Below are 26,809 nucleotides of genomic sequence, written 5' to 3'. Positions count from 1 at the left end.
ATACAGAAATATCATGATTCCCGCACGGTGTAAATACACTGTCACTACTGCCAACGTTTTTGAGAACACCTTGGGGGCTGATGATAGACCAAAAGGCAGAACTTTGTACTGGAAGTGGTCTGAGCCAATTTGAAAATGAAGGAAGCATCTGTGAGCCAGGTAAACGGTCACATGAAAATATGCGTTCTCCAGGTCGAGGGACGTAAAACAGTTTCTGCTGTGCAATGCTGGAATAATAGTCACGAGTGTCACCATCTTGAAGCACTGTTTGCAAAGGTACCAATTTAGGTGTCGAAGGTCTAGGACTGGCCTCCAACCTCCTGATTTTTTCTGGGTCAAGAAGTAATGGGAGTAAAAACCTTTGCCTCTGAACTCGTCTAGTACCTTTTTCACTGCTCTGATAATTAGCAGATGTGTCACCTCTTGTCTTAGGAGAGACTTGTGAGATGGGTCCCTGAAGAGGGACGGGGAGGGAGGGGTGAGAGGAGGAAGTGATGTATAGGAGATGGTGTATCCCAACTCGATTAGCTGTAGGACCCATCAATCGGTGGTAATATGGGCCCATCATCGGTGGAATGGTCTTAAGTGATGGTGAAAAAGTGTGTTTGTGGCATGATGGCAGGTGATCAGCGGAGTGGTTTGTAGTCACTCAACTGAGGCGTCAAACCTGCTGTCTGGTGTTCTGTTGCTTAGGCACTCTCATTTGTGGTCATCTCTTTTGCTGTCTTTGTCTGGTGCGTTGGTGTTCTTGCTGTCTGTACTGAGGCACTGGGTGTGAGAATGGTCTTTCTCTGGTAGGGTATATAACGCTTCTGGCGATATGGTGGCGTATACATGCCGAGAGTTCGAAGTGTGGTCCTGGAGACCTTGCCAGAATGGAGGACTTGGTCAGTCTTTTCCGCAAAAAGACCCCGCCTGTCAAAGGGGAGGTCCTCAACTTTTGACACGAGGTCTTTTGGAACTGCCGCTTGTTGGAGCCATGATGTTCTGTGCATGACCACCAATGTGGCAGTGGTTCGCGCTTTAGTATTTATAGTATCAAGGGCTTTATGGAGGGCTGTTCGAGAAGCCATGTACCCTTCCTGCACTACTGCCTTGAGTACCTTGTGCTTATTGTCTGGCAGATGTTCTAGAAGTGGGACCAATTTCGAATAATTCTCAAAATTGTGATTGTCCAGAAGCCAATGGCCATTCTTAACGTTAATATGGCGGATGAATAGACCTTCCATCCGAAGAGATCTAGGTGTTTGCCTTCCCTGTCAGTGTTGTCCGCCTTGTCCTGAGGAGTTTTAGCCCTCTGTTGCACTGCATCCACAACCAGAGAATTCAGTTGAGGATGTGTAAAAAGGAACTCCATGCCTTTAACAGGAACAAAGTATTTCTTGTCTGCTTTCTTATTTGTAGAGTGGGTTGAGGCCGGTGTCTGCCATATATTGTCTGCTATTTCTAAGATTGCATTGTCGAGCGGGAGGGCGACTTTCAATCTTTGGGATGGTTGCAGATTCCTTAACAAATGATGTTGCTTTTGTTGGACCTTGGTGAGTTGCACCCGTTGGCTCTCAGCAACTCTCTTGAACAGATCTTGGAACTGTCGGATATCATCAGTGGGAGACACGTCACCGGGAAAAACGGCATAGTCCGGTGACGAAGATGAAATATCTGTAGAGGAGTACCCTTGTGGCTCCTCATGTTCCCACAGTTGACCCTTTTCTAGTTCCAGTTGTGGAGGGGGAGAGGCAATTCCAGATGGAGTGGGAGGTCTTGTTCCTAGCTGAACTGGAGAATTTGCCCCGTTGCCTGAAATGCGAAGTTGATGAGAGGAGGGCAATCTTATAGTGTCGCATTGTGGAGAGTACAAGCGAGGTCTGTGGTAATAGTAGTGGCACCTGTGTCTGTCATAATGATGTGCGTGAGGTGGAGAACATCTGGGGGAGTAGCTACCCCATGAGAGTCGTGGCTCCTATAGTAGGTAGAAATTGTAGGAGATCTGGGTGATCGCAACCTGTCTCTGGAGTGCCTCAAGGAAGGTGGCAAATCTCGGTGGCAACAATAATGAGGTAAAGCATACAATGGTGAATAGTAGCTCCTCCTCATGGTGTGGTGTCTGACTGAGCTCTTGGACAGACAAGATCGAGCTGGAGATGGAGACGGTGACTCTGGAGAGAATTCAATATGTTCCGAACTGAGTGAAGGTGTTTGTAGCTTGCGCGATTTTTGGCACGCTTTCACTGGTGCCGGCGACTGTTCTGGCAATGTTGTCGGCATCAGAGGTCATGTTGGTTGTGGTTGCATGGCTGTATGCGATATAGACATCGGCAATGAGTGGTGCCTTGGTGCCGACAGTGTTGTGTCCAGCGCCGACACTTGGTGGCACACTGGTGCCGGTTGTATTGCCGGTGCCAGGTGTATCTCTGGTGCCGAACATGCTGCTGGTGCCGGAGTCACGGGCGCTGGGGGAGATGCTCTCGGTGCCAATGTGATCATCAGTGCCAGTGCCAATATCGAGTCACGGCAGCGATATAGGAGTCGGTGCTGGGTGAGTCATGGCAGCAGTTTTCGGAGCCGATTCCTTGGATGGTGTTGGGTTCGGTGCCGAGGTACTTTAGGTGTGCTTTTGTCTGTCTGGTCAGCGCATGGTAGACATGCCTGATATGCCCAGTTTATCTCATGTGCTGATGCGAGTTGAGGGCAATGAATGCAAGGGAGAAGGCCTCCTCTTCGTATGGGCAATCTTAGACGTGGTCCCAGTCACCTCCAATGGTCGGGAGGAATCAGTATCGGAGGGCTGTAATGCTTTATTGAATAGTAGCATTTTTAGCCTCATCTCCCGGTCTCTTCTGGCTCATGCAGTAAGTTTTGAACAGGGAGGACATTTTTGTGGGATATGTCCCTCACCGAGGCACTGTATACATAGTGAGTGCCCGTCAGAAGCGGGCATAGGCTTGCGGTATGTACCGCACTTTTTAAACCCAGGGGAGCCAGGCATAGCTCGGCCAGAGGGTCTTCTGCTCTCTGCTGAAGCAGAGAGCTAAGTAAAGTACGAATATTACTATTATTAAAAAAAAAATTTTAAACGATGCTAAACTAGACGAACTAACTACGACTGTAACAACTAATAACTATCGAACTAAGAACTAATGATTTTTTTTCTCTCTCTCAGTTCCTGACAGGAATCGAGGAGAGTGCATTCACTCCATCCGTGGCCAAGGACGGTCAGGAGGAACTGGCGGGAGCCAGACCGTGCACACAAAAATGGCACAAAAGGCACGAGACGCACATTGTGCATGTGCGGTCCGGCAAACTATGGCTGAAAAGATCTCCAATCTGCAGTGCCGGGACAAGCCCAACAACTACAGTGGAGAACCCATGGGACACCGCTCAAAGAAGAAATATATTTTTGTTAGTCTCTAAGGTGCCACAGAACTACTCATTTTTTTAATAGTTTTCATAGGAAAGATAACTACAGCTCCTTCAGGAATTAAGAACAATGGGCATGAGGGAAAGTTGGTGATTATGTAAATTCATTCAAAATGTGACACTTCCAGAGAAGTACCACCTCTTTGGGTGATGCTTGCCTATACTAGTTCAAACTGGATTCTCCAGAGACCTAAAGGCAAAGAAAGCACTTTTGGATGACCCACAGAATTTTTCTGATCCAGCAAATGGACAGCACTTTTATCCCCAGTGGGGGGGGGGGGGGGCGAAGGTTTGGAGAATAAATGATACTTGTCCATTGGGATGGAGTTGGAGGGGAGTAACCTCTGGTAAACTTTTAGGCATGCAAGTTCTTGTACTATTTTAATCTCTATGTTTAATGCTTTCACCTTCAGAATAAATGTGATTGCTTAGAAAGGGCTGTTTGGTAACTTTGACCTAGCTTGCTGGGGAACGCACAGTGTAGGCAGGGAACTGTGCAGCCTGAGAAAATCCCAGTCAGGAGAAAGAGAGATGTAGGACTCTTCCCGAGGGAAATGATGGTTGAAAAGCCAAGAGCTTACAATGGGTGCCATTTCTAGACCAGGAATGGGAAATATGTGTGCAGTCACCTTGAACTGTGGCTATTCTGATTTAAAATCTAAAAAAGAAATAAAATTAACATGGCACACATCAAATGTATTAAAACTGGCTAATTATTATGTCTCAAAAAGTAATTGTAAATGGGGAATCATAAAATGGAACACAAATATTAGGGAAAAGAGTAGATAATAAAGAGTACAGGTCACTGATACAGAATGATCTGGGCTATTTGGTACTTACAGAATGGGAGACTCTATCCTGAGAAGCAGTGACTCTGAAGATGATTTCGTGGTGGTCAAGGATGATTAGCTAAACATGATTTCCTAGTGAGACACTGTCCAAAACAGCTAATACAATCCTGGGATGTATAAACAGGTCTTTTTTTCCTGCCAAATATCAACTTGCTACTCCAAAATGTTTCCTTGTTTTAACTTTTAAGAGAAAGCTTGCAGAAAAATATTTCTTTGTTGGGAAGATGTGTTTCCAAATTTCCTTTCTTATAAACTAGCTCAACAATTTCTTTCTTAGCATTAAAAAAACAAAACAAAACAAAACAAAAACTAGGCAACCAAAATAAGAGTAAACCAGGGGCTTCAACAATCATCAAAAGTTAAAGCTCTGGAAAGCCACAAGAACTAAAAATAAAATATCAAGGTGGAATGGCTTTGGGAACCTTATCTGTATTAGTTGCAATACTTGCACTCCTGTCATACTCTGGGTTTTCAGATCTGTATAAATTATTTAAAAAATTGAAAAAGGAAGAGAAGTTCTGATGATCGTCCAGACTAGAAAATGGTCATATTCTCATCACACATTAAAGAATAACTGAAAGGAGCTATCTGAACAACACATACTTTGTCTGCAGAATCAGTGTCACCTTGTGTCCTGGAGGGCCTACAATATAAATCACAAGCAATTTAGAAATAGTTTGTGAATAGCTGAAATTGTAATTAGGCATGGTTTGAGAAGCTGTTTCTAAAATCTACCAAATTAGCTATGTTACATGACAGAATATTAATAAATTATGTACTGTTTCTGCATTTCAGATTAAACCACTCTAGAGGAATGGGTTGTTCTTTCAACTTCAGGAACTGGCATCAATGTAAATGTTGGCTCCTGTCAACCTCAGTCTCTCTGGAATTCCTCATTACAGGTTTTCCATAGTACTTCCTATAACATTTTATCCCTGAAAAGGGACTGATGCCAAATTGAGGTAGGACAGAGAGAATGCTAGATGAGGTAAGACACTATTACAATCACATACAAGTTTCTTATTAAATCTTCAGGTATCACGCTACCATCATAGATCCCTATTAAACTAAAATAAATACATTATGATGAACACCAAAGCTAGCCTATGGAATGTATCAGGTGAATTTTAGAAATAAATTGAACAATATATTTTTTTCTTTATTGAAAGAAACTGAACATTAGAAGAGGTAAGGAGATCCCATCGTATTCTGAGCCTGTCCCTTTTTCATTTGATTTCTGTTAGCTGTGTAATCATCACTCTATACTAATCTTTTCTAAATTGAATTTAAAAATCTCTTCTTAAGAATAGCATTTAAATGGACCCATTTGGGCACTATAGTTTTAATATCCATGAGCAAAATGGGGGAGGAGGGCCAGCTCACACTTCTACTGCTACTGACAACAGTTACATTTTCATCTAAAAAATTTTCTAGTAGAAAAAATGAGGTTTTTCTATCACTTAACTTTTGTCAGGAAAATTTCATTTTTTATGGAAAAATATTCCTACAGGAAATTTTAAATTTGTCTTGATGTAAAATATCATTTCAATTTTGAAAATAAAAAATATTAATTCTCCATTTTCTGATGTTTGTGGGTTCTCTTCCATTTTCTCTCCCATTTTTATACTTCCGTTCTTTTTTCACTGGAGAAAAAGTTGGAAAACACCAAGGCTACATCTACACTGTAGCCTTCTTGCAGAAAAGCTTATGCGAATGAAGCTTGGTGTGGAATATTGCCGTGCTTCATTTGCATAATTAATGAGCAGCCGTTTTTGTGCAAGAGGCTGTTGCACAAAAAAGAGCAATGTAGACAGTTCCTTTTTGTGCAAAACCCCCCTCTTGTTCAAGAGCCGTTCTTCAAAAAAAATGACTGGTGTGTAAGACTTGAGGTCTGTTCCATAAGTCTGGCTAAAGATACAAAACCAGGAAAAGTGCCTGAGCTCAGTCCTATCCCACCTAGGGCACTTGGGATTCAGTGAGTGGATTAGAACCAGGCAAAAAGCAGGAGCATGTATGTGGGTCCCTTCCTGTTAAAACATTAATGATTTTCAGAAAATTTGACCCCCAAAATGGACAAAATGTCAAAACCCAAAAAAATTACAGAAAGGATTCTGTAGAAAAAAAATCCACTTTGGGAGAAACAAAATGTAACTGTAAACAGGGGCTGAACTACTGCTTGCAATAAGCCAGCTAAAAGGAGAGATCAGCCCTGGGGGGTGGGTATGCTCACTCCAATTGTTAAGCCCTGCAAGATAATTAACTAGTGATATGTAAATACAGCTCATGTGGGGATGGGAAAGGAATCTGGGGTGTAGTTATGTAAATCCAATTCAGCCAGGGCTGACGGAGGATCCGTTGTTAGAATGGAATGTGCTATATTGTAACTAATTTGGCTGTTGTGGGGTCACAAACCATGCTACCCCTTAAATGTAGGAAATGGAAAATATGACACCAGTGCTTGCAGGAGAGACACCATCATTGTAAGGGGTCTCAGATAAACAAGCCTCCTCCTTCCAGAGATGAGTGAACTAGTTGGGGGGAAAGGGCTTGAGCCAGCCTGCTTCATGCCTACCAGGTGCAAGCGGTAAGACTGGTTCAACCTGTCTCTTTCTCCACACTCCCCCCCCCCCCCGCCCTGTTCTAAGGATAGACCTAAAGTAGGCTCTATCAGGAGTCTTTTTGTTATTTGAGTGAAAGCTGGAATCTTTTTGCCAGCCTAGGTGCTGGCTAAAGAGTTGAAATCACTAAGAGCTGAAGTCACTGGTTTGGCCTGGAGCCAGACACATTGCAGCCAGCAGAGCAGCCGGTGAGAGCGACGGTGGGTGGGCGGCCGGTAGGAACAGTGGCAGGCGGCCAGCAGGGTGGCTGGTGAGAATGACCGGCGGGCAGCTGGGAGGAGCAGTGGCAGGTGGCCAGCAGGGCAGCTGGTGGAGCAAGTGGACCACAGGAGCAGCACAAAGGTGACATGGCCTCAGGCTCAATGAGTGGAGTCCTCAGGGTGACGTGTCTGGGTCCTCACTGACTGGACAGAGCTGTAAGTGGGGCATTTGAAGTGGGGTACGGAAAAAGTTTGGGTAGGTGAATGGGACCCTCACATTGTTGGACTAGAGAGCCTGAGAGGCAAAGAACATTGCTCAATTCATTTGAGCTGGGATGGTTACTCATGGGTTGGTTATGAACTCTGGTTATGGTATTTTCCTAAACTAATGCCACGTGACTTCTCTCTCTCTTTCTTTAAAAGTTTCTTTTCTACTCTCAGACTCTGTGCTTGCAAGTGGGGAAACATTGCCTTTCAGAGGCGCCCAGGGGTGTGTGAATTTCCCAGACTACTGGGTGGGGGGCTTGAGCCTGTTGTGTGTGAGATGGATGAAAAGGGACCCCTAGATATTGCACCCAGCCCTGGCTACTGCTGGCACTACCTGGCAGAAGGGTTACATAACTTTTTAGCTTTCCAGCTAACTCTTAAGGTGGACTCTTACCAGTTTCTTGTGAAATTGGAAAGGCAGAGAGTCTGGTCACTCTGTTTCCCCACCAATCTGCTTAAGTTCCAGAACAAGTAAGGTGTTGTCCTGGCACTCTGTCTGTCCCCTAGAGCAGTGGTTCTCAAACTTTAGCAACCCAAAGACCCCCATTTTGATTTACAATTTTCTGTGGATCTCCAAGCTCAGCCCCGATCACCGCCCTCACTCCACCCCCTTCCCACAAGGTTCCACTACTGTCCTTCCTCTTCCCTGCCTTTTTCCTCCCTCAGATGCATGCCACCCTACTTCTCCTCTCCCCTCCTAGTTCTCCTTCATGTTGCAGTACAGCTGTTGTTCCCAGTGTACAGGACATATTGGGAGTCAGGCGAATGAGCTTATGGAACAGGTGGGAAGAGGATGGAGGGAGGGGGAGAGTTGATTAGCAGGGCTGGTGCACCACCTGGTGTACCCTTGTGGCCTCCCAGGGGTTATCTGTCCCCTTGGAGCTAAGGGAATGGTGGTTAGGTGAAATCCACCAGTGCTGTCCTTCCCCATCCCCTGATACTGGGGGAAGATACTATCTGATGAATATTTAGTTGAATCTCTACTAGATTTGATTAAACATTTAATTCTGCCTAATTGTCATTTTCTGACTACACTCAGTTTTGGCAGAAAATTTCCAACTGACTCTAATTTAGATTTCTTCACAGCAATTTGATGAGCCCAAATCCAGCAATGGGGTACCAGTCAGATCTGTCACAATGTTCTAGGCTATTAATGCACCAGCTGGGAAATGTAACAGAGGTGTTTTTGCAGGTGACCTGTGATGCATGGCAGGCTTACAGCCAAGCGTAACACTGAGCAAAGTGGAATGAGAAATAAGTGCAAGTGTCATAATCTTTTCATATACAGGCAGTCCCCGGGTTACGTACAAGATAGGGACTATAGGTTTGTTCTTAAGTTGAATCTGTATGTAAGTCGGAACTGGCGTCCAGATTCAGCCGCTGCTGAAACTGATCAGTTTCAACAGTGGCTGAATCTGGATGCCAGTTCTGACTTACATACAGATTCAACTTAAGAACCCCAGGCATCCCCAAGTCAGCTGCTGCTGAAACTGATCAGCAGCTGATTCCAGGAAGCCCCGGGCAGGGGCTTCCTGTAGTCAGCCACTGGTCAGTTTCAACAGCGGCTGACTTGGGGACGCCTGGGGCAGAGCAGCTGGGGTGCTGCTGGGTTGGTCCAGTAGCGCCGCCGCTGGACCAACCCAGCAGCACCCAAGCTGCTCTGCCCCAGGCGTCCTGATTCAGCCGCTGCTGAAACTGACCAGCAGTGGCTGAATCAGGACGCCTGGGGCAGAGCAGCTGGGGTGCTGCCGGGTTGGTCCCGTAGCGCCCAAAGCGGCGCTACGGGACCAACCGGCAGCGCCCCAGCTGCTGTACCACAGGTGCCCGGAGCAAAGCCGTGGAGCACGGGGGCAGCGGGACAGCCCAGATGCGCTGTGGCTGTCCTGCTGCCCTCGGGCTCCGCGGCTTTGCTCTGCTTTGCTCCCCGTCCCCCTGGTCTGCAGACCAGGGGGACGGGGAGCAAAGCGGCGGAACACACGGGCAGCGGGCAGCCCAGACACGTCTGGGCTGTCCTGCTGCCCGCGTGCTCCGGGGCTTTGCTCTGCTTTGCTCCCCGTCCCCCTGGTCTGCAGACCAGGGGGATGGGGAGCAAAGCAGAGCAAAGCGGCGGAACACGCGGGTGGCGGGCAGCCCAGACGTGTCTGGGCTGTCCGCCGCCTGCGTGCTCTGCGGCTGTGCTCTGCTTTGCTCCCGGTCCCCCTGCCAGGGGGACCGGGAGCAAAGCAGAGCAAAGTGGCGGAACACGCGGGCGGCGGGCAGCCCAGACGCGTCTGGGCTGCCCGCTGCCCGCGTGTTCCACCGCTTTGCTCCCCGTCCCTTGGCAGGGGGATGGGGAGCAAAGCAGAGCACAGCCGCGGAGCACGCGGGCGGCGGACAGCCCAGACACGTCTGGGCTGCCCGCCGCCCGCGTGTTCCGCCGCTTTGCTCCCCGTCCTCCTGGTCTGCAGACCAGGGGGACGGGGAGCAAAGCAGAGCAAAGCCCCGGAGCAGGCGGGCAGCGGACAGCCCAGAAGCGTCTGGGCTGCCCGCTGCCCACGTGTTCCGCCACTTTGCTTCCTCTCCCTGGTCTGCTGGAGACCAGGGAGAGGGTCCCGTTCATAAGTGCGGATCCGACATAAGTCGGATCCGCGTAACTCGGGGACTGCCTGTAGTGTAAACATGCATGGAATTTTACTTACCTGCCAACAACCTGAGTTATCCGAGTTCTTTTATACAGGGCAAAGCTGATAACTAGAAGAAGAAGAAATGCGGTTCCAACTGCTATTCCCATGATGACAACATCACTAGTAGACACTTGGAAAGAAACAAACACAGAACATTACCCTTTGTTTGCACTTGAGACTTGCTCATACAACTGTAACCAACTTTTCCATAGAAATTGTCCCTGTATGAAGAGCACATGCATGAAACACACATCTCATATGTACAACTATTTAGCAATACCACCAAAGAGGGCCTCAAAACTTGTTTTGTCTGCACATGAGATGTCAGCATTACTGCCTGTTTCTGCTGTGCATTTTCCCTAAATATGCATGCCATGTACTGGCAGTAATTGGGTGGGTGGTGTGGAGGGCATATGAATATGGTAAGATGGAGAAACTCTACATAAAGAAAAAAATCAAAGTGTTTGGTAGGAACTTAATAGGAGCCACATAACTGGATAAAAAAGTACATCATGTTCTTTCCACTACCTTTTTTGTGTCTGGTATCTTATTTAGGGACAGATTCTGATAAACTTATTCATGATTATTAGCACCTCAATTTCACAAGATCCCACTGATCCATTTATGAGGTAAGATGCTACTTGTGTAGCCCAAGGGACTAGCATTAGCATTTATTTTGTTAGTAATGTAAGGTACCTACCTATAGACCTGTAACCTATTTGCTGTAGGAGCTAGTATAAGATTTGAGACCTATGAACTTTGGTACAGATCAGTGGTCTAATGATCACCTATAAGTTTTTGAGAACTGGCAATAGGGTGTATAAGGGGGAATTTTGTTCATAATAGCATCAGCCAACCATGGGAACATTAAGCTAGCAGTGGCTTATGCATAAAACATCCAGATATCAGACCACAAGAGTTCCATGGCAACATACTTTATATATATAAGATAAGTTGGGAGAAGGACACCTTAACGTTAGTAGGGTGAAGAAATACAAATAAGGAAGAGGAAAGACACCCTTGCTGAATATGCATTAACCTTAATGGCATCAGCATAACACATTATAAAAGTTGTATTCAAGCCTATGTGTGGAAGGAGAGAGAGTATGGCCCCTAGAAGATGATGGCCACTGGAAGTGAAGAAGAAGGTGATAGTGGTGAGGAAGATAATTGTGAGCGTATATGGATGTTCAGATGTACGTTCTGTATTCTCGGTGTTCACTTCACAGGGTTTGAGCATTTGTGACTTTGCTAAATGTATTCATAAACTATTGTAGAAGTGTTCCCACAGTATGGGTACATCTAGACTACATCTTTTTTTGGAAAAGGAATGTAATTTAGATGTATCAAAATTGCTAATGATGTGGGGATTTAAATATCCCGTGCTTCATTAGCATAAAAATGGCCACCACTTTTTTTTTGGCAAGGGGCTTTGTCGGAGAAAAGTGGCAGTCTAGAGGCTGATCTTTCGAGAAATAAAGCCCTTATCCCTCGTGATATTAGGTTTACAAGATCTTTCGAAAAAGGCTTTGTTTCTCAAAAGATCAGCCTCTAGACTGCTGCTTTTCTCTGACAAAGCTTTGTGCCAAAAAAAAAGCGGCAGCCATTTTTATGCTAATAAAGCGTGGGATATTTAAATCCCCACTTCATTAACAATTTCGATACGTCTAATTTACATACCTTTTTTGAAAAAGGGATGTAGTATAGACGTACCCTATGAGTGTTGCAGCTGTGTACAACAGGCATCCCTAAAACACAGTAATTATAATAATGTTGGGCCTGAACTTAGGACAAGAACCTGTCAAATCTCAAAGTGATAACTGAGAATTCTTAAGCAATCAATATCATTGATACACAATCTACAGATCAGGCTACATTTGGTTTGAGTAAGGATTTCATAATCATGCCTTTTGGGTGTTATCTAAGTAATGAGTTCTGGCTCCTTTCAAGGATAGCTCTAAGCTGTAGTATACCCTGGATATGACAAAGGCATGGGTGATAGCTGCAAGGGCCATGTTAGAATACAGGTTCCAAGCTTTAGGTTAAAAAACAAGCACTTACAGATGGTAGTTGGAGGGGGCCCACTGTCAATACTTCCTCCATATCCTTTTAACGTACAGTCTGGAGGGGCCCAACCAAAATCACAATGGCAGTTTTTCTTACTGTTGCAGATCTGCAATAGAATAAGGATATATAACATGGACCAAATGAGTAACTTGATGAAAATACAGCCTTCCTGAGTTATTGGTTCATTCTAACTGTCCTGTACTACATCACGTATTAAATAAAAGACTGAATGATAGTTTCTTAGCTGTTACTTTAGGTTTCTCCACGTCTCATGATATGAGCATCAAGGAAACCAGTTATTCAAAGTCTCCATGTTTGGCAGGAGGAATTAAATGTATTGACTTTTGTTTATTAATATGCAATCTTAGTTTTATTGCAATCACCTCATCCAAAAGAGTAGGGGAAATAGCTGCCCTCATGGCAGACCCCCTAAAAGATATTTCAGAAAGAGAGAGTCATATTAAAGAATGACTGTAGCTTGTAGCTGATCAAAAGATCTAGAAATGGAACCAACTTCTCTAACCACTTAAATCAGTTCTCCTTAATTTAACTTTTGTAGGGTTGTACTTGGGAGCTGAAAGACAAAATTTAACAGAATCACTGAACATTCGTTCTACTTAGGATCACTTAGGCTTTGCAAGTAGAGTAAATGATAGAGCAAACTTCCCTACAGATGAGAAAATCCAATGAGTAGAATCATTAATTTCTTATAAAAGACGTTTTAATATTTTGAACCCCTTATTGAAATCATGTGTAAAGCCCCCAGACCTCCAGGAGAGCAGTATATTGACATTTAGTGTTGTAGGCAGTTGTGAAGAGCTGGGAATCCCCACTGGTGGAATATGGTATTTAGTACGCGAGGGCCCAGCCCAGGGAAAGTAAGGGAGAATTCGGAAGGGTGAGTGACAGAAGAAGAGGGGACTGACTGATTGGGAGCAGGGCCTCAGAGAAGGGATGAGCTGGGGAGGAGGAGCAAAAAGCAGGGTAAGAGGGTTTGATTTTGTCTGATTAGAGAGTTGTAAATAATTGATTGTATATACATCTTTAATTTATTATAAAGAACTACTTAATCCAGTAGCTTGTCTCAGCCACTCCAGGGTTCAGCCATAAACTGCCTCATCATGCTATAGCTAAGGTCTGATATCCAGTAATGATATCACTTGCTCATTATCTAGCAAAGTGGTGCACAATCCATGGTCATGACCAACTTGGGGGTTGCGACTGCCTTCCTGGGGGGTCGCAGTGCTTGGATTCTGCGAGCTTTGTTTTCCGGCTTCCTGGCTCGGTGCACACATGGCGGGGATATGAGAGTGGCAGGAGAGCAGAGAGCAGCCTGACAATTAAAGGAGCTGGTTTTTGTTTTTTTTTTTTGCTCAACCAAATTTGGCGGCCTCTGGGGTGTGTGTGTGCGAATTAAAAAAGGTTGTGCACCACTGATCTACTATATATTTGAGAGAGTTTGTCTGTCTGCCTGTTTGTTCAAGAACTTCTCAAATGTAAGAGCTACTGCCACTAAATTCTCTATACTGCTTCCTCTTATAATTTGAACCGAGGTATGGGTTTGGTTGCACCGAGAAAATGGAATATGCTTGGAATGGGATTATGTCTCAAAAAATAGAAAGGGAGGATTCTATTATATAGGGTATGTCTACACTACATGGCTCCGTTGACGGAGCCATGTAGATGAGGGTTGTAGACATAGCAAAATGAAGCGGCGATTTAAATAATCGCCACTTCATTTACATTAAAATGGCTGCCGCACTGTGCCGATCAGCTGTTTGTCAGCACAACACGGTAGTCTGGATGCTCAGTGGTCTACATCAAAAGCCTTTGTCGACCGCCCCATTATGCCTCGTGGGATGAGGTTTACCGGGGCGGTCAACAAAGGCTTTTGATGTCGTCCGCCGAGCATCCAGACTACCGCCACTGTGCTGATAAACAGCTGATCGGCACAGCATGGCAGCCATTTTGATGTAAATGAAGCGGCGATTATTTAAATAACCGTTTCATTTTGCTATGTCTACAACCCTCATCTACATGGCTTCGTCGACAGAGCCATGTAGTGTAGACATACCTATAATGACCGCATGTGGGCAGCAGGGGATACGAGACGGAAATCAGGGATAGTTATATTGTATAATGACCACAGGGGAGCATCAAGGGTCCAGAGATGGGGACCGAAACAGCTATAACCCCATGAGGGCAGCAGGGGGCAAGGGCGGAGAAAGGGAAAGCTATCTACTATGTATTTGAGGGAGTTTTTCTGTGTGTCTGTTCAAGAACACCTCCTAAACAGTCATAGCTAGGATCACCAAATCTGTATACAGCTTTCTCTTATAAAAACTTAAAGCAAGGTCACGGTTTGGTTGTGCCAGGAAAATGGGATGTGCCTAGAATGGGATTGCTTCTCATAATACCATACAGAAAAGGGACAGGACCACGAGGAAGGTGGTAGGGGCTAGCTGGGGGGCACACCCTCCCCCCATTTGGGACTGCCCCAGCTCTGAGCGCCCACTCCCAGACCCTTTAGGCACCCTTCAGGGAGGATGGGGAGTGAAGCTCCTCCTCCCCCAAATTATACAGGAACATAGTTGGCTGTTCTGCTTCATCAGGGAGCAAGGGGAAAGTACACAGTTTGCTGAATTCCTCACTCTGGCTGAGGAATGCAGGAAACACAGAAACTTGAGTTTCTTGTTCCAGTCAGCTGGGGAATCTGGGGAAAAGTGCAACATAATAGCACAGGAGTTGATAAGGTTCCCTTCTCAAAATACTTTAATTACTACTTTTCACGATCTTGTCCAACTAAAATAATATAATTAGTCAAACGTGAAGCATCAATTTTAAGAGACTAAGCTCAGTGTTCTATATATTATACTTTCAGATTCTGAGGATATTAAAATCTTTACTACTTACCCCTCTGTTACTGCATTTTGTGTAATTACAATCATAATTCAGAATATTTAAATCGACACATGTTTTGTTTATACATATCTGTAAAAATTCACAAAAAGTATGCATTAGATATGTTCATTTACAGAGCAGAGTTCTTTCTGCTTCTTCAGAATCCATAACAGAGACTTTGAAGAAGTAGAAAGGGTGAATCTATTTGGATAATCTAGTCGAAGAGTTAGTTTCTGGCAAATAGCATTTCTCCTTTAACTACTTTAGCATTAAGCCTTGGATTATTGCTTTCTTGAAACAGGAATCCGCTGCCATTCAAGAAAGTAATGCTGGTTTATTAGGAATTAAGTTTTAAGGAGCAGCTATGTGTGGTAACAGCTAAAAAGTTATCCATAGCATCTTGACTACTGCAAGATCCTTTTTTTTAATCATCTCCACATCCATTCAAAATTATAGCTCTCCATCCATTCAAAATTACCATCCTAGCTCACTTTCTTCCCCTTCCTTTGTATTCCTCTACTGGTTCCCCTTTATTCATTACACTGGATTTAAACTTCTTATTTCACCTGTTACCCCATCATGTGGTCAGGTTTAATCATTTCCTGCATTACTCATTAAACAACTAGTCTATTATGTTATATCCTATGCCTTTTGCATGATTAAGATAAATTCTTGCTGAGGAGATTCCCAATGAGCAGCTTCACAGAAGAGAATTCATGAATATCAAATGGATATTTAGGATTAAAATTTGTGCTTTATAAATCAATCCATAGTTGAAGATCATATGGGGGAGGTAAGAGCAAGGAGGCTAATAACTACTGGGTCAGAAGGGGCATCAGCCTGAAATTCCTAGGATAATGGTGGTAAATTGAGGCTGGGCCTACACTAATCAAGAATGAGGAATGTTGAATCAAGAGATGCAACTTGACGTACTTTGTTTTGAGTTTCCCCACTGTCACCACAGTAGGAAGACAACGTGAACAAACACTCCCATTGGCTTCCCTTATTCCTCACAGAAGCAGGAGTACCAGACGCCGATGGGGAGGGGGGGGGGCCCTCTGAGTTTGATTTAGCGAGTCCTAACTAGACTCATTAAATCAAACTCCAGAAGATTGATTGTGGCAGTATCAATCTTCCGTTAAGTGACGACATGGCCTGAGAAGAGCAGAAAAAGGGTGGATCTGACATCAAAATACAGCATTGCTTTGATGATGTTGGGGAGAAAAGTTACAAGTTCAAAAGCTAAAGAAGCTATAAACAAGGGGTCACTCACCTTGTGCATTAATCACAGTTCTTCTAGAGTTGCACCACCATGTGCACTCCATTTCAGTTGTGCGTGTACCCCATGTGCCTTTGATTGGAGATTTTCAGTATCAGTACTCATTCAGTTCACTCATGGGCTCCAGACTTCCTCGTGCTCTGTACTGAGGATATATAGAACTTTGCTGGTGAACTGCCCTTAGTTCCTTCTCTACCATGAAATCTTACAAGATGAAACTCTGAAGCATAGCGGAAGGAAAGAGCATAATGGAACACCCAGAAGGAAACAAATCTCAAAGAACTACAATTACTGCACAAGGTAAAGTAGCCTCTTCTTTCAGCAGTTTCCCTGAGAATGCTTGAATTTACATGATTCCCAAGCAGTATCCCCGAAAAAAGCCTTGGATTTGAGTTCAACACTGAAGATACAACTTCATTGCCAACTGCAGCATGTGACAAGGCTGCATAAACCAAGATATAGCATTGGCTGCTGCTCTACAAATTTCAGACACTTGAACATCTTTTCAATAGTACTCTAGAAGCAGACTGGGATATAATAGAATGGGCTAGTATCTTAGACGACATCCACATTGAGAGTCTTTGAATAGATATTGTGGATTCCCTGAATCTGTCCGTAAATGAAATACAAAGTCTGGGAGGACTTTCAAAAAAGCTGTTTTATCTAGAGAGATGGCTAAATGCCTTTCTGACATCCAAAGCATGGCAATTTTCTCCCTGTTCTGGTACAGTTCTAGAAAGGAGACTGGAAGATGAATAATCTGGTTAATATGGAAAGATATGCAGAAGATATCTATCCATTTTGAAAATCTCTGTTTCGATATGGATTGACCCTTGAAAGGCTCTGCTGTAGAAATAAAAAGTCTCTGAGATTGTCTAAAAGATCTGGTTCTATCTAGGTAAAAGGCAAGTGCCAGTCGAACATCGAGGGAGTGGAGCTGTGCTGTGTTGGTATCCAGATGCAGCTTTGGATGGAAAGCGGGTAAGCATATAGGTTCATTTAGTTGAAATTGGGAAACTACTTTTGGGAGAAACTTGGGATGTAGTTTTAGGACAATTCTATCCTTGCAGAAGACCGTGAACAGTAGATGTGCCATGAGTGCGGCTAGTTCCTCTACTCTCCTTGATGTCATTATTACTATAAGGAAAGCCACTTTCATAGACTAGTGAGTGAGGGAACATGATGCCATGTGTTCAAAGGGTGGTCAGGTCAAGGAATAAAGAACAAGGTTGAGATCCCAAGGTGGCATTGATAGCTTTAGCTGTGGAATGATGTTGCTCAGGCCTTTCAGGAACTTTTTGGTTAAAGGATGCGAAAATATGGTGTGCCCTTCAACCCTTTTGGGCTTGTTCAATATTGCCACTAAATGTATCTTTATGGAAGAATTAGAAAGGTTCTGTTTCTTTAAAGCGAGGAGGTAGTCTAATATTTCCATCAGGTCTACTGAGAGCAGGTGTAGGGATCTTTGATTTGCCCACTCAGAGAAACGCCTCCATGTTTGGGAGTATGTCTTCCATGTCGTTTGTTTGCGACAGTTCATAATTATATTATGTACCTTCTCTCTCCAGGCAGCCTGTGGCTTGTTCAGCCTTGTAGAAGCCATGCATGCAGATGAAGCCTGTGAATGTCTGGATGAGAGACTTGGCCCTGGTCCTGGGATAGTATGTTTGTCCAGAACGGCAGAGGGAAGGGTGGGGCTGCTGCCAACTGGGACAGGTTAGGGAATCATGGTTGCCTGGGGCCAGGCCAGAGCTATGAGAATTACTCTGGCTCTGTTATTTTATTTTCTGAATGACTGTGCCCAGGAGTGGAATTGGGGGAAACACGTATAGGAGAGTTCGAGGCCAGCTGATCACCATGCCATGTCCTAAGAAGCCCTTGCCTATTCCCACTCAGGAGCAAAACTTGGAGCATTTGGCACTATGTGATGTTGTGAATAAGTCTGTTTCTGGAAACCCCCCACTTGAAGAAGATGGGCTTTGGAATGTATCTCCCACTCGTATTTTTGGTGAAATATGTGGCTTAAATGATCTGCAGTGATATTTTGGTTGTCCGGAAGATATACTACCGACAGGGTGATGTGATGTTGGATGCACCACTACCACAGTATTGTGGCCTCCCTACAGAGGAGATAAGATCTGGCTCCTCCTTGGTTGTTTATGTAAAACATGCATGTTGTGTTGTCTGTGACTATTCCCACATTTGCCTTGAATCAATGGTAGAAAGTGTTTGCATGCTTTTCTCACAGTGTGAAGTTCTAAGATGTTGATGTACAGGGTTGTTTCTAATGTTGACCACTGTCTCTGAGTGTTATAATGATTGATGTTTGTGCCCCATCTCTCTACTGAGGTGTCCGTGGTTATGGTTGCAGCTGGGGGGTCCTGTTGAAAGGGGACACTTGAACATAGGTTGTGCTGCTGGAGCCACCATAAGAACAATACTTTGACCCTTCCTATAGGGCTGAGGATTTTCTGTATGTGATCCTTGTGTGGCTGAAAACACATATGGAGTCTGGCATGTAGGCACCTCGTGGAGTCTGGCATGGGGAACCACATATGTGGTTGCTGACATATGTCCAAGTAGCTGAAGGCATTGTGCAGCTGAGACTGTTGAGCTGTCAATGATATTTCTTGCTAGGACAGATAGAGTTTGGAACAGCTACACAGGGAGACATGCTTGTGCATTTGTACAGTCTACTGTGACTCCTATGAACACTAATTGTTGAGATGTGGTGAGGTGTGATTTTGAGGAATTTATTTGGAGACCTAGGGGTATGAACAACTGTGCTGTCTCTGAGGTGGACTGGATGGCCTCATGCTCCGATTGTGCTATGATGAGGCAGTTGTCTAGGTATGTTGTTTTCTGAGATGGGCAACTGCAATGGCTAGTATTTTGGAGAATACTTTTGGTGCTGCCAACAGGCCAAACGGGAGGACCTGGTAGTGGTAGTGTTCCTCCTTCAGTGTGAATCTTAAAAATTTTTTATGTCATGGCTGGATTGCCACATGAAAATATGCGTCCTAGAGGTTGAGTGATGGCATCCAATTTCCCTGTTCCAACAACAGAATTATCTTCGCTAATGTTACCATGGTGGGTGAATCTTTGTTTTTTTAAATACTTTTTTAGCCTATGCATGTCCAGAATAGGCCTGAGGAAGTATTGCAAGTAAAAGCCTTTCCCCTATGATGAGCTGGTATGATTTCTATTGCCCCCAGTTGGAGTAGTCAGTTTACCTCCTGGAATCGTGAGACAGGTCCCCAAAGAGGGATGAAGAAGGGATTTGGGTAGCAGGAAATCTGGTGAATGGGATGGGGAGGCTTTTTTGTATGATGTCTAAAGCCCACTTGTCTGTGGTAATTTTTGCCCAGAATTGATAAAAGGGCTGCAGGTTATGTTGGTAAGTTATATTGGGAAAAGACATTGAACCTTCAACCAGATCTTCAAAAGGCTTGTCAGCCATTGGTCGACTGAGACGTGTCTGGCCGATCTTGAGTTTGTCTGCATTTTTGTTGCCTTTGCCTTCTTTCTGAGGTCATAGCTTCTCTGGAGTATAAAGGATGAGGATAGTCTACCCTGTGGTGTGAATTCCTTGTTCAGCCTCTTTTTGTGTTGGGGAACATACATGCCCAGGGTCCTCAAGGTTACTCGAGAATCCTTGAGGGAGTGAATGGAGGCACTTGTTGTAGAAAAAAGTTTTTGAACCTCCTAGAGGAGATCCTCAATCATATTCTGTACCTCCCTAGGAAAAATTGAGAGGTGGAGCTAGGCTACTTGACACATGACTACTAAGGTGGCTAAGGACTGTGTCACAGTGTTTGCCGTGTCAAGAGATGCCTGTAATGCCGTCTTGGCTATAAGGAATCCCTCCTCAATGTTGGACTGGAAAGAGACCTTACTTTAATCAGAAAGCTGTTCAATACATTTTTTCACATTGTCTAAATAGTGATGTGTGTATTTCACCAACAGTGCCTGCATAATTGGCTATTCTTATTTGGAGGGAGGCCGATAAGTAAGATTTCCTGCCCAGAATATCGAGTCTTTTCTACTCCTTATTGTAAGGAGTGGATTTATATTGCATCTGTCTACTTCTGTTGTTGGCCACATCGACAACCAGTGAATTTGGTGTCCGATGGGTAAATAAGAATTCGGCGCCCTTCACGGGTACGGAGTACTTCCTATCCAATATTTTTGAGGTCGGATGGATAGACTCTGGTATTTGCCATAGTAATTTTTGAAGGGTCTGGGATTTTTGAAGGGTCTGCCGCTGTGCCCGATGCCCTGTCACAGAGACATTAGGGTGTGCCTAGGCACACCCGGCACACCCTGTGCACACGCCTGTAGATGGATGTAGATGGTACCAGAGAAATGTCTATGGCCTTCAATAGTACTGATTTGGATGGTGTAGGTACCGATGATTACAGGTACCTCTTATTGTTGGCTCCAGGTGGCTTATTTGGAGCCGGCTTTGTCAGTGCTGTGGGTGTTGGTTCCGATGGCGTAGTAGTGATTTTACTCAGCTTGGCCACTGATACCACATGGCTTGTATCTTAAGTGGATATCGCCCCTTGGGGCTTGTCCACATTGGACTTTCCTGGTGCCTGTGCGTCCCCTGTAGCCTTCCTCTTTGATGAGGCTGGCTTACTGTGGGGAGACAGTCTCTTCAGTGCCCTATCTATTGAGGGTGAAGAGTGCTTCCTTTTGGCTGTCTTTTTGGCTGGGGCATCTCTGGGGACCGAGGCGCCTTGGTCTGAAACAGCTGTTGGTGAGGCGTGCACTGGGGAAGCCTGAGGTGCTGGTTCAGAGGCTGGTCTCTCCATTTTCTCCATTGTGAGGAGCTTGACTCTCTGGCCTTGAGAGATCTGGTCGACAGCTTTTTACAATGGTGACAGATCTTTGGTGAGTTTTCTTGACCCGGGCAACGAATGCATTGGGCATGTCCATCCAAGGAGTAACCATGACAAACTATCTAAGTGCTATCTTAATCAAATTACGATACTAATTTTGAATAATGCACGGAGTGTTGCTGTGTTCCAAACAAACCGGGAGTGGTTGAGAAGGAACTGAGGGTGGGGGAGTGATGCACGTACATCGGTACACTTGCTATGGCACCTATGGTGTGTGCTCTACCACCTGGGGGAGAGGGAGAGTACTGCTGCTGAAAAGTTCCGGTTTCAAGTACTGGGGCATCAAGACACCTGCACTGGAGTGCCCACAGGAACACTCCTTGAAGAAGAAGAAAAAAGTTTTAATCACATGAAAGAGTGGGAAAAGGTGTATCAACTCCTTAATGAATCTTGCTGTTGGGGAGTGAGCAAAAACAGCATCCTTCAAGAGAGGAATGAAAGGCAGCTATTCCTACTGAGTGATCTTTGACACAACCCACAGAGAGTCCTGACTTTTTCAATTCCAAAGGGTAGTCAACAACAGAATATATGAAATTGTGAACAAGTGAAAACTGTCAATAGGTAAACCAGTGGTGAATTCTGAAGATAAATGTTTTGTATGGACATCTTCACACTGGTTAATAGTACCTGTTTTACTTCTGTAGAACGGGAAACGTCTATCCCTGAGAACCATTAAATGACCAAGTTCTGAGAGGAAGAATTCCCAGACTGGGATGAAAAGTCTGACTAGAGTGCTAAAACAAGACATGAAGAACCCATAGATGAATCAACACCAGCAAAGAGGCAAGATGAAATAATCAAGGGTTCCAGACTTGTCTTAGACACAGTGGATCAACTAAAACAGCCCTGACATGGTGATACTTGATCTTGTTCAACACGTTCAAGACAAACAGTATTGTAGGATATCCATAGAAAAGGCCCTCCCTCCAAAGAATGAGGAACACGTTTCTCAAGAAGTGAGGAACTAAGTTTCTTCTAAGGGGCTCAAGGCTGTAACTGGGAGGGATCTGTGTCCTGAAGTCCTGAATCTAATACTTAGGCTTCAACACATGGACCTCCCTCTAATGAATATAGGAAGCTCAATGGTCCCAGTGTGGTCACAGAGGAAGGCCATAAAGTACAAGAGATGGCAGCCAATGCTGCTCAGGAAGGGGCATGGTTGTCTTGTCACTAGACCCTCTCTTTCCACAAGGTATCAGGGAGGTTATTCCCATGTTGACAAGTAGGGGAACTTTTCACAGCTATATGGGAATCTGAAAAGAGGGAAAGCCAATAAATCCCTCCCCCGCCCCCCCTTTTTTTTGCTTGACAAACCTAGGGGTTCCTTGAAATTTTGAAAAGCTGAAAAGGGTTCCTCAGCCAAATAAAATTGGGAAACACTGTTGTAACAAATATTGCACTTTTGTGGGATGTGCATGTCTTCTAGACAGCAAACACACTGTGAATGCCTGCCACTGACCAGGACAGATCTCCAGCAGGTGCGGTAGTGCTTGAATCCTGGAGATCATGGAATATCCCAGTTATAATCTCCAAGGGAAACTCACAGGTAGGGAAGAGGGGAAGAAAGGGGAGAAGGATTGTAAAAATAACCCTCAAACAAAATAAAAAATGCTGTATTACATAGAGTAGAAATAAAGAACTACACTACACTACACTACACTAAAATCTAGAAGATCCTAAAGCTAAGTTTGGGCAACACTGGAAATTGGCATGCCAGATGCTTCATCTCAAGCTGAGGTGGCTGAGAAGGAACTGAGATTGGCTTGCTTGTACAACACTGTATAGCCTCAGAATGGGGCATGAGATCTGCAGCACATGGTTGGCTGAACAAGTGCTAGTACTGAAAATCTCTGATGAAAGACACATAAGTTGCACCTGAAGTAGAGCACCCATAGAGGTCAGTACCCAAAGAATAAATTATGTTATTTTAAAATTTCCCATTACTTTTTCCATTTTTAAAACAGACTTAATTTTTATAACATAGCTACAGTAGATCTTGAAAGCATTAGAAAATTCTGCTATGATGTCACCAATATTCCGACATGAATACATAGATTTAATTATTCAAGCTGAGAAAATGAGTACTATGCATCAATAAAACTGTTTGTGCAGATAATGTCAGGTATTAAAATGAAAATAGAGTGACAATGGACATGTAAGCAGCTAATTAGTTGGATAAATATCTGTATACCTACCCAATGGAAGAATAACAATCAAACCCCAGGATTTTAACCACTATGTTAACACTTGGGGATTTTGCATCTAGATTTGTAGTTAAAACAGAAACACATATCTAGGCAGAGAAAGCTTGATTCAAGTCTTACTATACTCAGAGCTTGTTGAAAGATTAATTTTTTTGTAAAAGAATTCTTCCTGGACAGTATTGTCTTTTCAGTCACTCTTTGGCAATATACTGAACAAATTAAGGTTGATTTAGATAGTTTAGAAACATCAGGAGAGAAGGAGACATCTAGGGACAAATGTTTAATGGTACTTAGACCCTTAGGGTGAATTTTCAAAAGTGCAGCATTCCCCAAAACTGTGACACTGAACCCTACTTATCATTTTTCCATCCACCACGAAAAAGGGAATAAAACTTCTACTGATCTTAAGCTGGTCTTCTTTAGCTACTTGTGGGTGCTCAAGGCATCCTTTATTCCAACCCATTCACAAATACAACCTGGAACGGGGAACAAGAATTCAAAGACTCCCGCTCCATTTAATCTCGGCTCCACCCTATTGCCACATCGAATTATACTTACTACAGTACCTTTTTTTCACCACATGCTGTACCATCTTCCACTGAGCCAACATCTACCATGTGCCTTCCAGAATGAAATTCTGTACCCCAACACAAGGTATTCTCAACTGGAGTCTGAACTATGGACCCAAGACTTTTCATCTGAGGTATTCTTTTAATATTAACACACTGCAGTCTTCCACATAAGACATCTCTAAAAGAAAAAAAAATAAGACTAGCCCTGGTCTAGATAATACTTAGTCTTTCCATGAGTGCAGCTATTGTATTAGGCGAAGTTGAAGTTGATTTTCAAGAGTGTAATCTTTGTAAAAAGTTCTCCAGAGACACATGCAGAGGAAATTGAAATTGAAGTAATAATTCTTTAGTAAATATTATTCTTATGTGTTTTATGTCAAATTCTCATTATTTCTTACTAAACATTCCAGAATTGTTATCCAAAGGTTCTGGTTAAACTCTATAGCTAAAGAGAATTCTAGTTTGAATAAATGAATATCTTTGTCCTAGTAGTCCTGTGCTTTATTATCCTCTCTTTACTCAGAAATTAGACTGACCCTAATATTGGTGTTATCAATAACATGAATTTTAGCTGGACCGTAGCAGGTGATTGAAAAACAGATTGTGTCTTTGTTCTCTAAACTCTTAACCCAAAGGGATGTGTCCAGATGTACAGAAATGAACTACTTATAAATTATGTGAAGGAAGTAGGACTATAATTACAGAAAACAATCTATTAAAGGATGTTTTCAACTCATCAGTAATTACTCTACCAGATTTCTGTTATGATTACTTGGTGATAGATCTCTTTTTAAATTGATGAAACAGTGGATAGTTGAACAAATATTGCTTTTCAGTTATGTAAACCAAATGCAATGATCAATAGTTCATTTCTTTGACTCTTTTCTGTAAACACACACAGAACATAAATATATGTATATATAAAGTATATATCTGTAAAAAGTAATGTGTGGATTAAAGTCTAAGCACTGAGAGCTAAGGGTATTCACAGAGGATGCCAACAGCGATGAATGAATTAGAAATATCATTGTCTTATTCATTCAATACAAGATCAAGCTTGAGAGAGGAGTTTTTGTTCTGAACATTATGGGTACGTCTAAACTACATGCCTCTGTCGGCAGAGGCATGTAGATTTGTTTTTTTGGCAAAGGCAAATGAAGCCGCGATTTAAATGATCGCGGCTTCATTTACATTTACATGGATGCCGCGCTGAGCCGACAAACAGCTGATCAGCTGTTTGTCGGCTCGCGTGCTAGTCTGGACGTTCCCCCTGTCGACATCAAAGCCCTTTGTCGGCAGCCCCGGTAAACCTCATTCCACGAGGAATAACGGGGCTGCCGACAAAGGGCTTTGATGTCAACAGGGGGAACGTCCAGACTAGCGCGTGAGCCGACAAACAGCTGATCAGCTGTTTGTCAGCTCAGCGCGGCAGCCATGTAAATGTAAATGAAGCCGCGATCATTTAAATCGCGGCTTCATTTGCCTTTGCCTATGTGTCTAATCTACATGCCTCTGCCGACAGAGGCATGTAGTCTAGACACAGCCTATATGAGGTGAGATTCAAGCAGTTAGTCAGATGAGAGCTCAAGTAGGCTGCCTCAACTTTCCAGTCTCAGATTTGGCATGTCTCCTTCTCTGTATTCAGTGTAATGCTGCATTGAGTTGACTTATTTAAATAAAACTTTAACTCAGTTATCTGACATTATGACTTTCTAAATCCAAACACACAACACATTCTCACTTGTGTTCTCTCATTTGTTACACTATTTTTCTATATTAAAATAGCCCTGGTTAACAATTGTGATTTTTCCCCTTGGTTTTAAATAACTGTTTATGCTAAGGTACATACAAGAACCTCTATGACTCAAGTAGTGAATATAACATCTTTGAGTTGGCAGCATCATTAGTAAGACATGTATTACCATTTCTTGTTTTGCCAGACTAAATAATTGGTTTTTTTGTTGTAACCAAGTTGGTCCCTGAATATGAGAGAGATAAGGGCGATGTAATATTTTTTATTGACCCAACCTCTATTGGTGAAAGAGATAAGCTTTTGAGCTACACAGAGCTTTTCTTTTTGGAAGTTTGTCTCTTTCACCAACAGAAGCTGGCGCAATAAAAATTATTACATCACTCACCTTGTATCTTTAAAATTACTGTACTTGGCACACAACCGTCTTTTTAATCTACAGGTAAAAGGAACAGCTAGCCCTATAACCATGACACTAACTTCCTGGCAGTTTAGAAGTAAGAAAGATACCCTGGACACTGAGAGTCCCTATGCAGCATTGACGTCCCACTGAAAGTTTGCAGAAGACATAGTTTGTATGTTACTTGCTTGTTACAAAATAAGGAGACAGGAGCGTGAGGACCACATTGCTACTTGGTGCTCCTCTGAATAACTGAGACAAAGTAAAAGGACACTTTACTAGGCAGTGTCACTGAAATTATTTTTAGGGTGGAAGTGCTGAGCTAGTTGTTGTCTCCCCACACCTGTTCATGCCCCTAAGCTCAACAGGCTGGGGTCACACCTAAAGTTGCCAAATGGTGTCCAGTCCATTCAGTCCAGGAGAGCTAGCAACCTAGCCAAACTCAGAGGTGGCTGCTGAGCCCCTGGGCAGTGGCAGGACCTGGGGACTGTGGGCTGCAAAGACTGAAGGGACAGTGGGTGGCGGGATGCCAAGAGTATCTTGTGGGACCTTGAAAGGGCTTTCTGGAGGGCTTCCTCGGGCTCATGGGTCAGCAGTGGGACTGGCCCCTGAGTGTGGGAAAGCCAAGTGCAAAACCTGACTCCTTGCATCCCTACCTCCTGCACTCTGTCTGAACTAAACTAATCCTATAGAAAGTAAAATTTTAAGGAGAAATA

The 26,809-nt window shown here is 43.8% G+C and overlaps 1 protein-coding gene across 5 annotated transcripts in view; it reads right to left on the bottom strand.

Moving 5' to 3' along the window:
- The window catches only part of LOC102463166 (disintegrin and metalloproteinase domain-containing protein 21-like), a 138,820-nt gene that overhangs the window by 18,456 nt on the left and 93,555 nt on the right, over positions 1–26,809 (bottom strand). For 3 of the 5 annotated variants that reach the window (XM_025186928.3, XM_025186925.3, XM_075919610.2), the window contains 5 exons: positions 23,938–24,121; positions 14,997–15,074; positions 12,078–12,189; positions 10,032–10,146; positions 4,872–4,911 (listed from right to left, as the gene is read on the bottom strand). In XM_025186928.3, the coding sequence (XP_025042713.1) occupies positions 4,872–4,911; positions 10,032–10,146; positions 12,078–12,189; positions 14,997–15,074; positions 23,938–24,121 (529 nt within the window). Of the gene's footprint in view, positions 1–4,871; positions 4,912–10,031; positions 10,147–12,077; positions 12,190–14,996; positions 15,075–16,257; positions 16,409–23,937; positions 24,122–26,809 lie in introns of those variants that run through there. The other 2 variants (XM_075919609.2, XR_003090199.3) reach the window with 2 other exon arrangements.

This window comes from Pelodiscus sinensis, chromosome 1 (assembly GCF_052426305.1).
Source record: "Pelodiscus sinensis isolate ZL-2025 chromosome 1, ASM5242630v1, whole genome shotgun sequence".
Lineage (NCBI taxonomy): Eukaryota > Metazoa > Chordata > Testudines > Trionychidae > Pelodiscus > Pelodiscus sinensis.
Note: the sequence above shows the minus strand (reverse complement) of the source record. Positions and strands in the feature narration are given on the sequence as shown.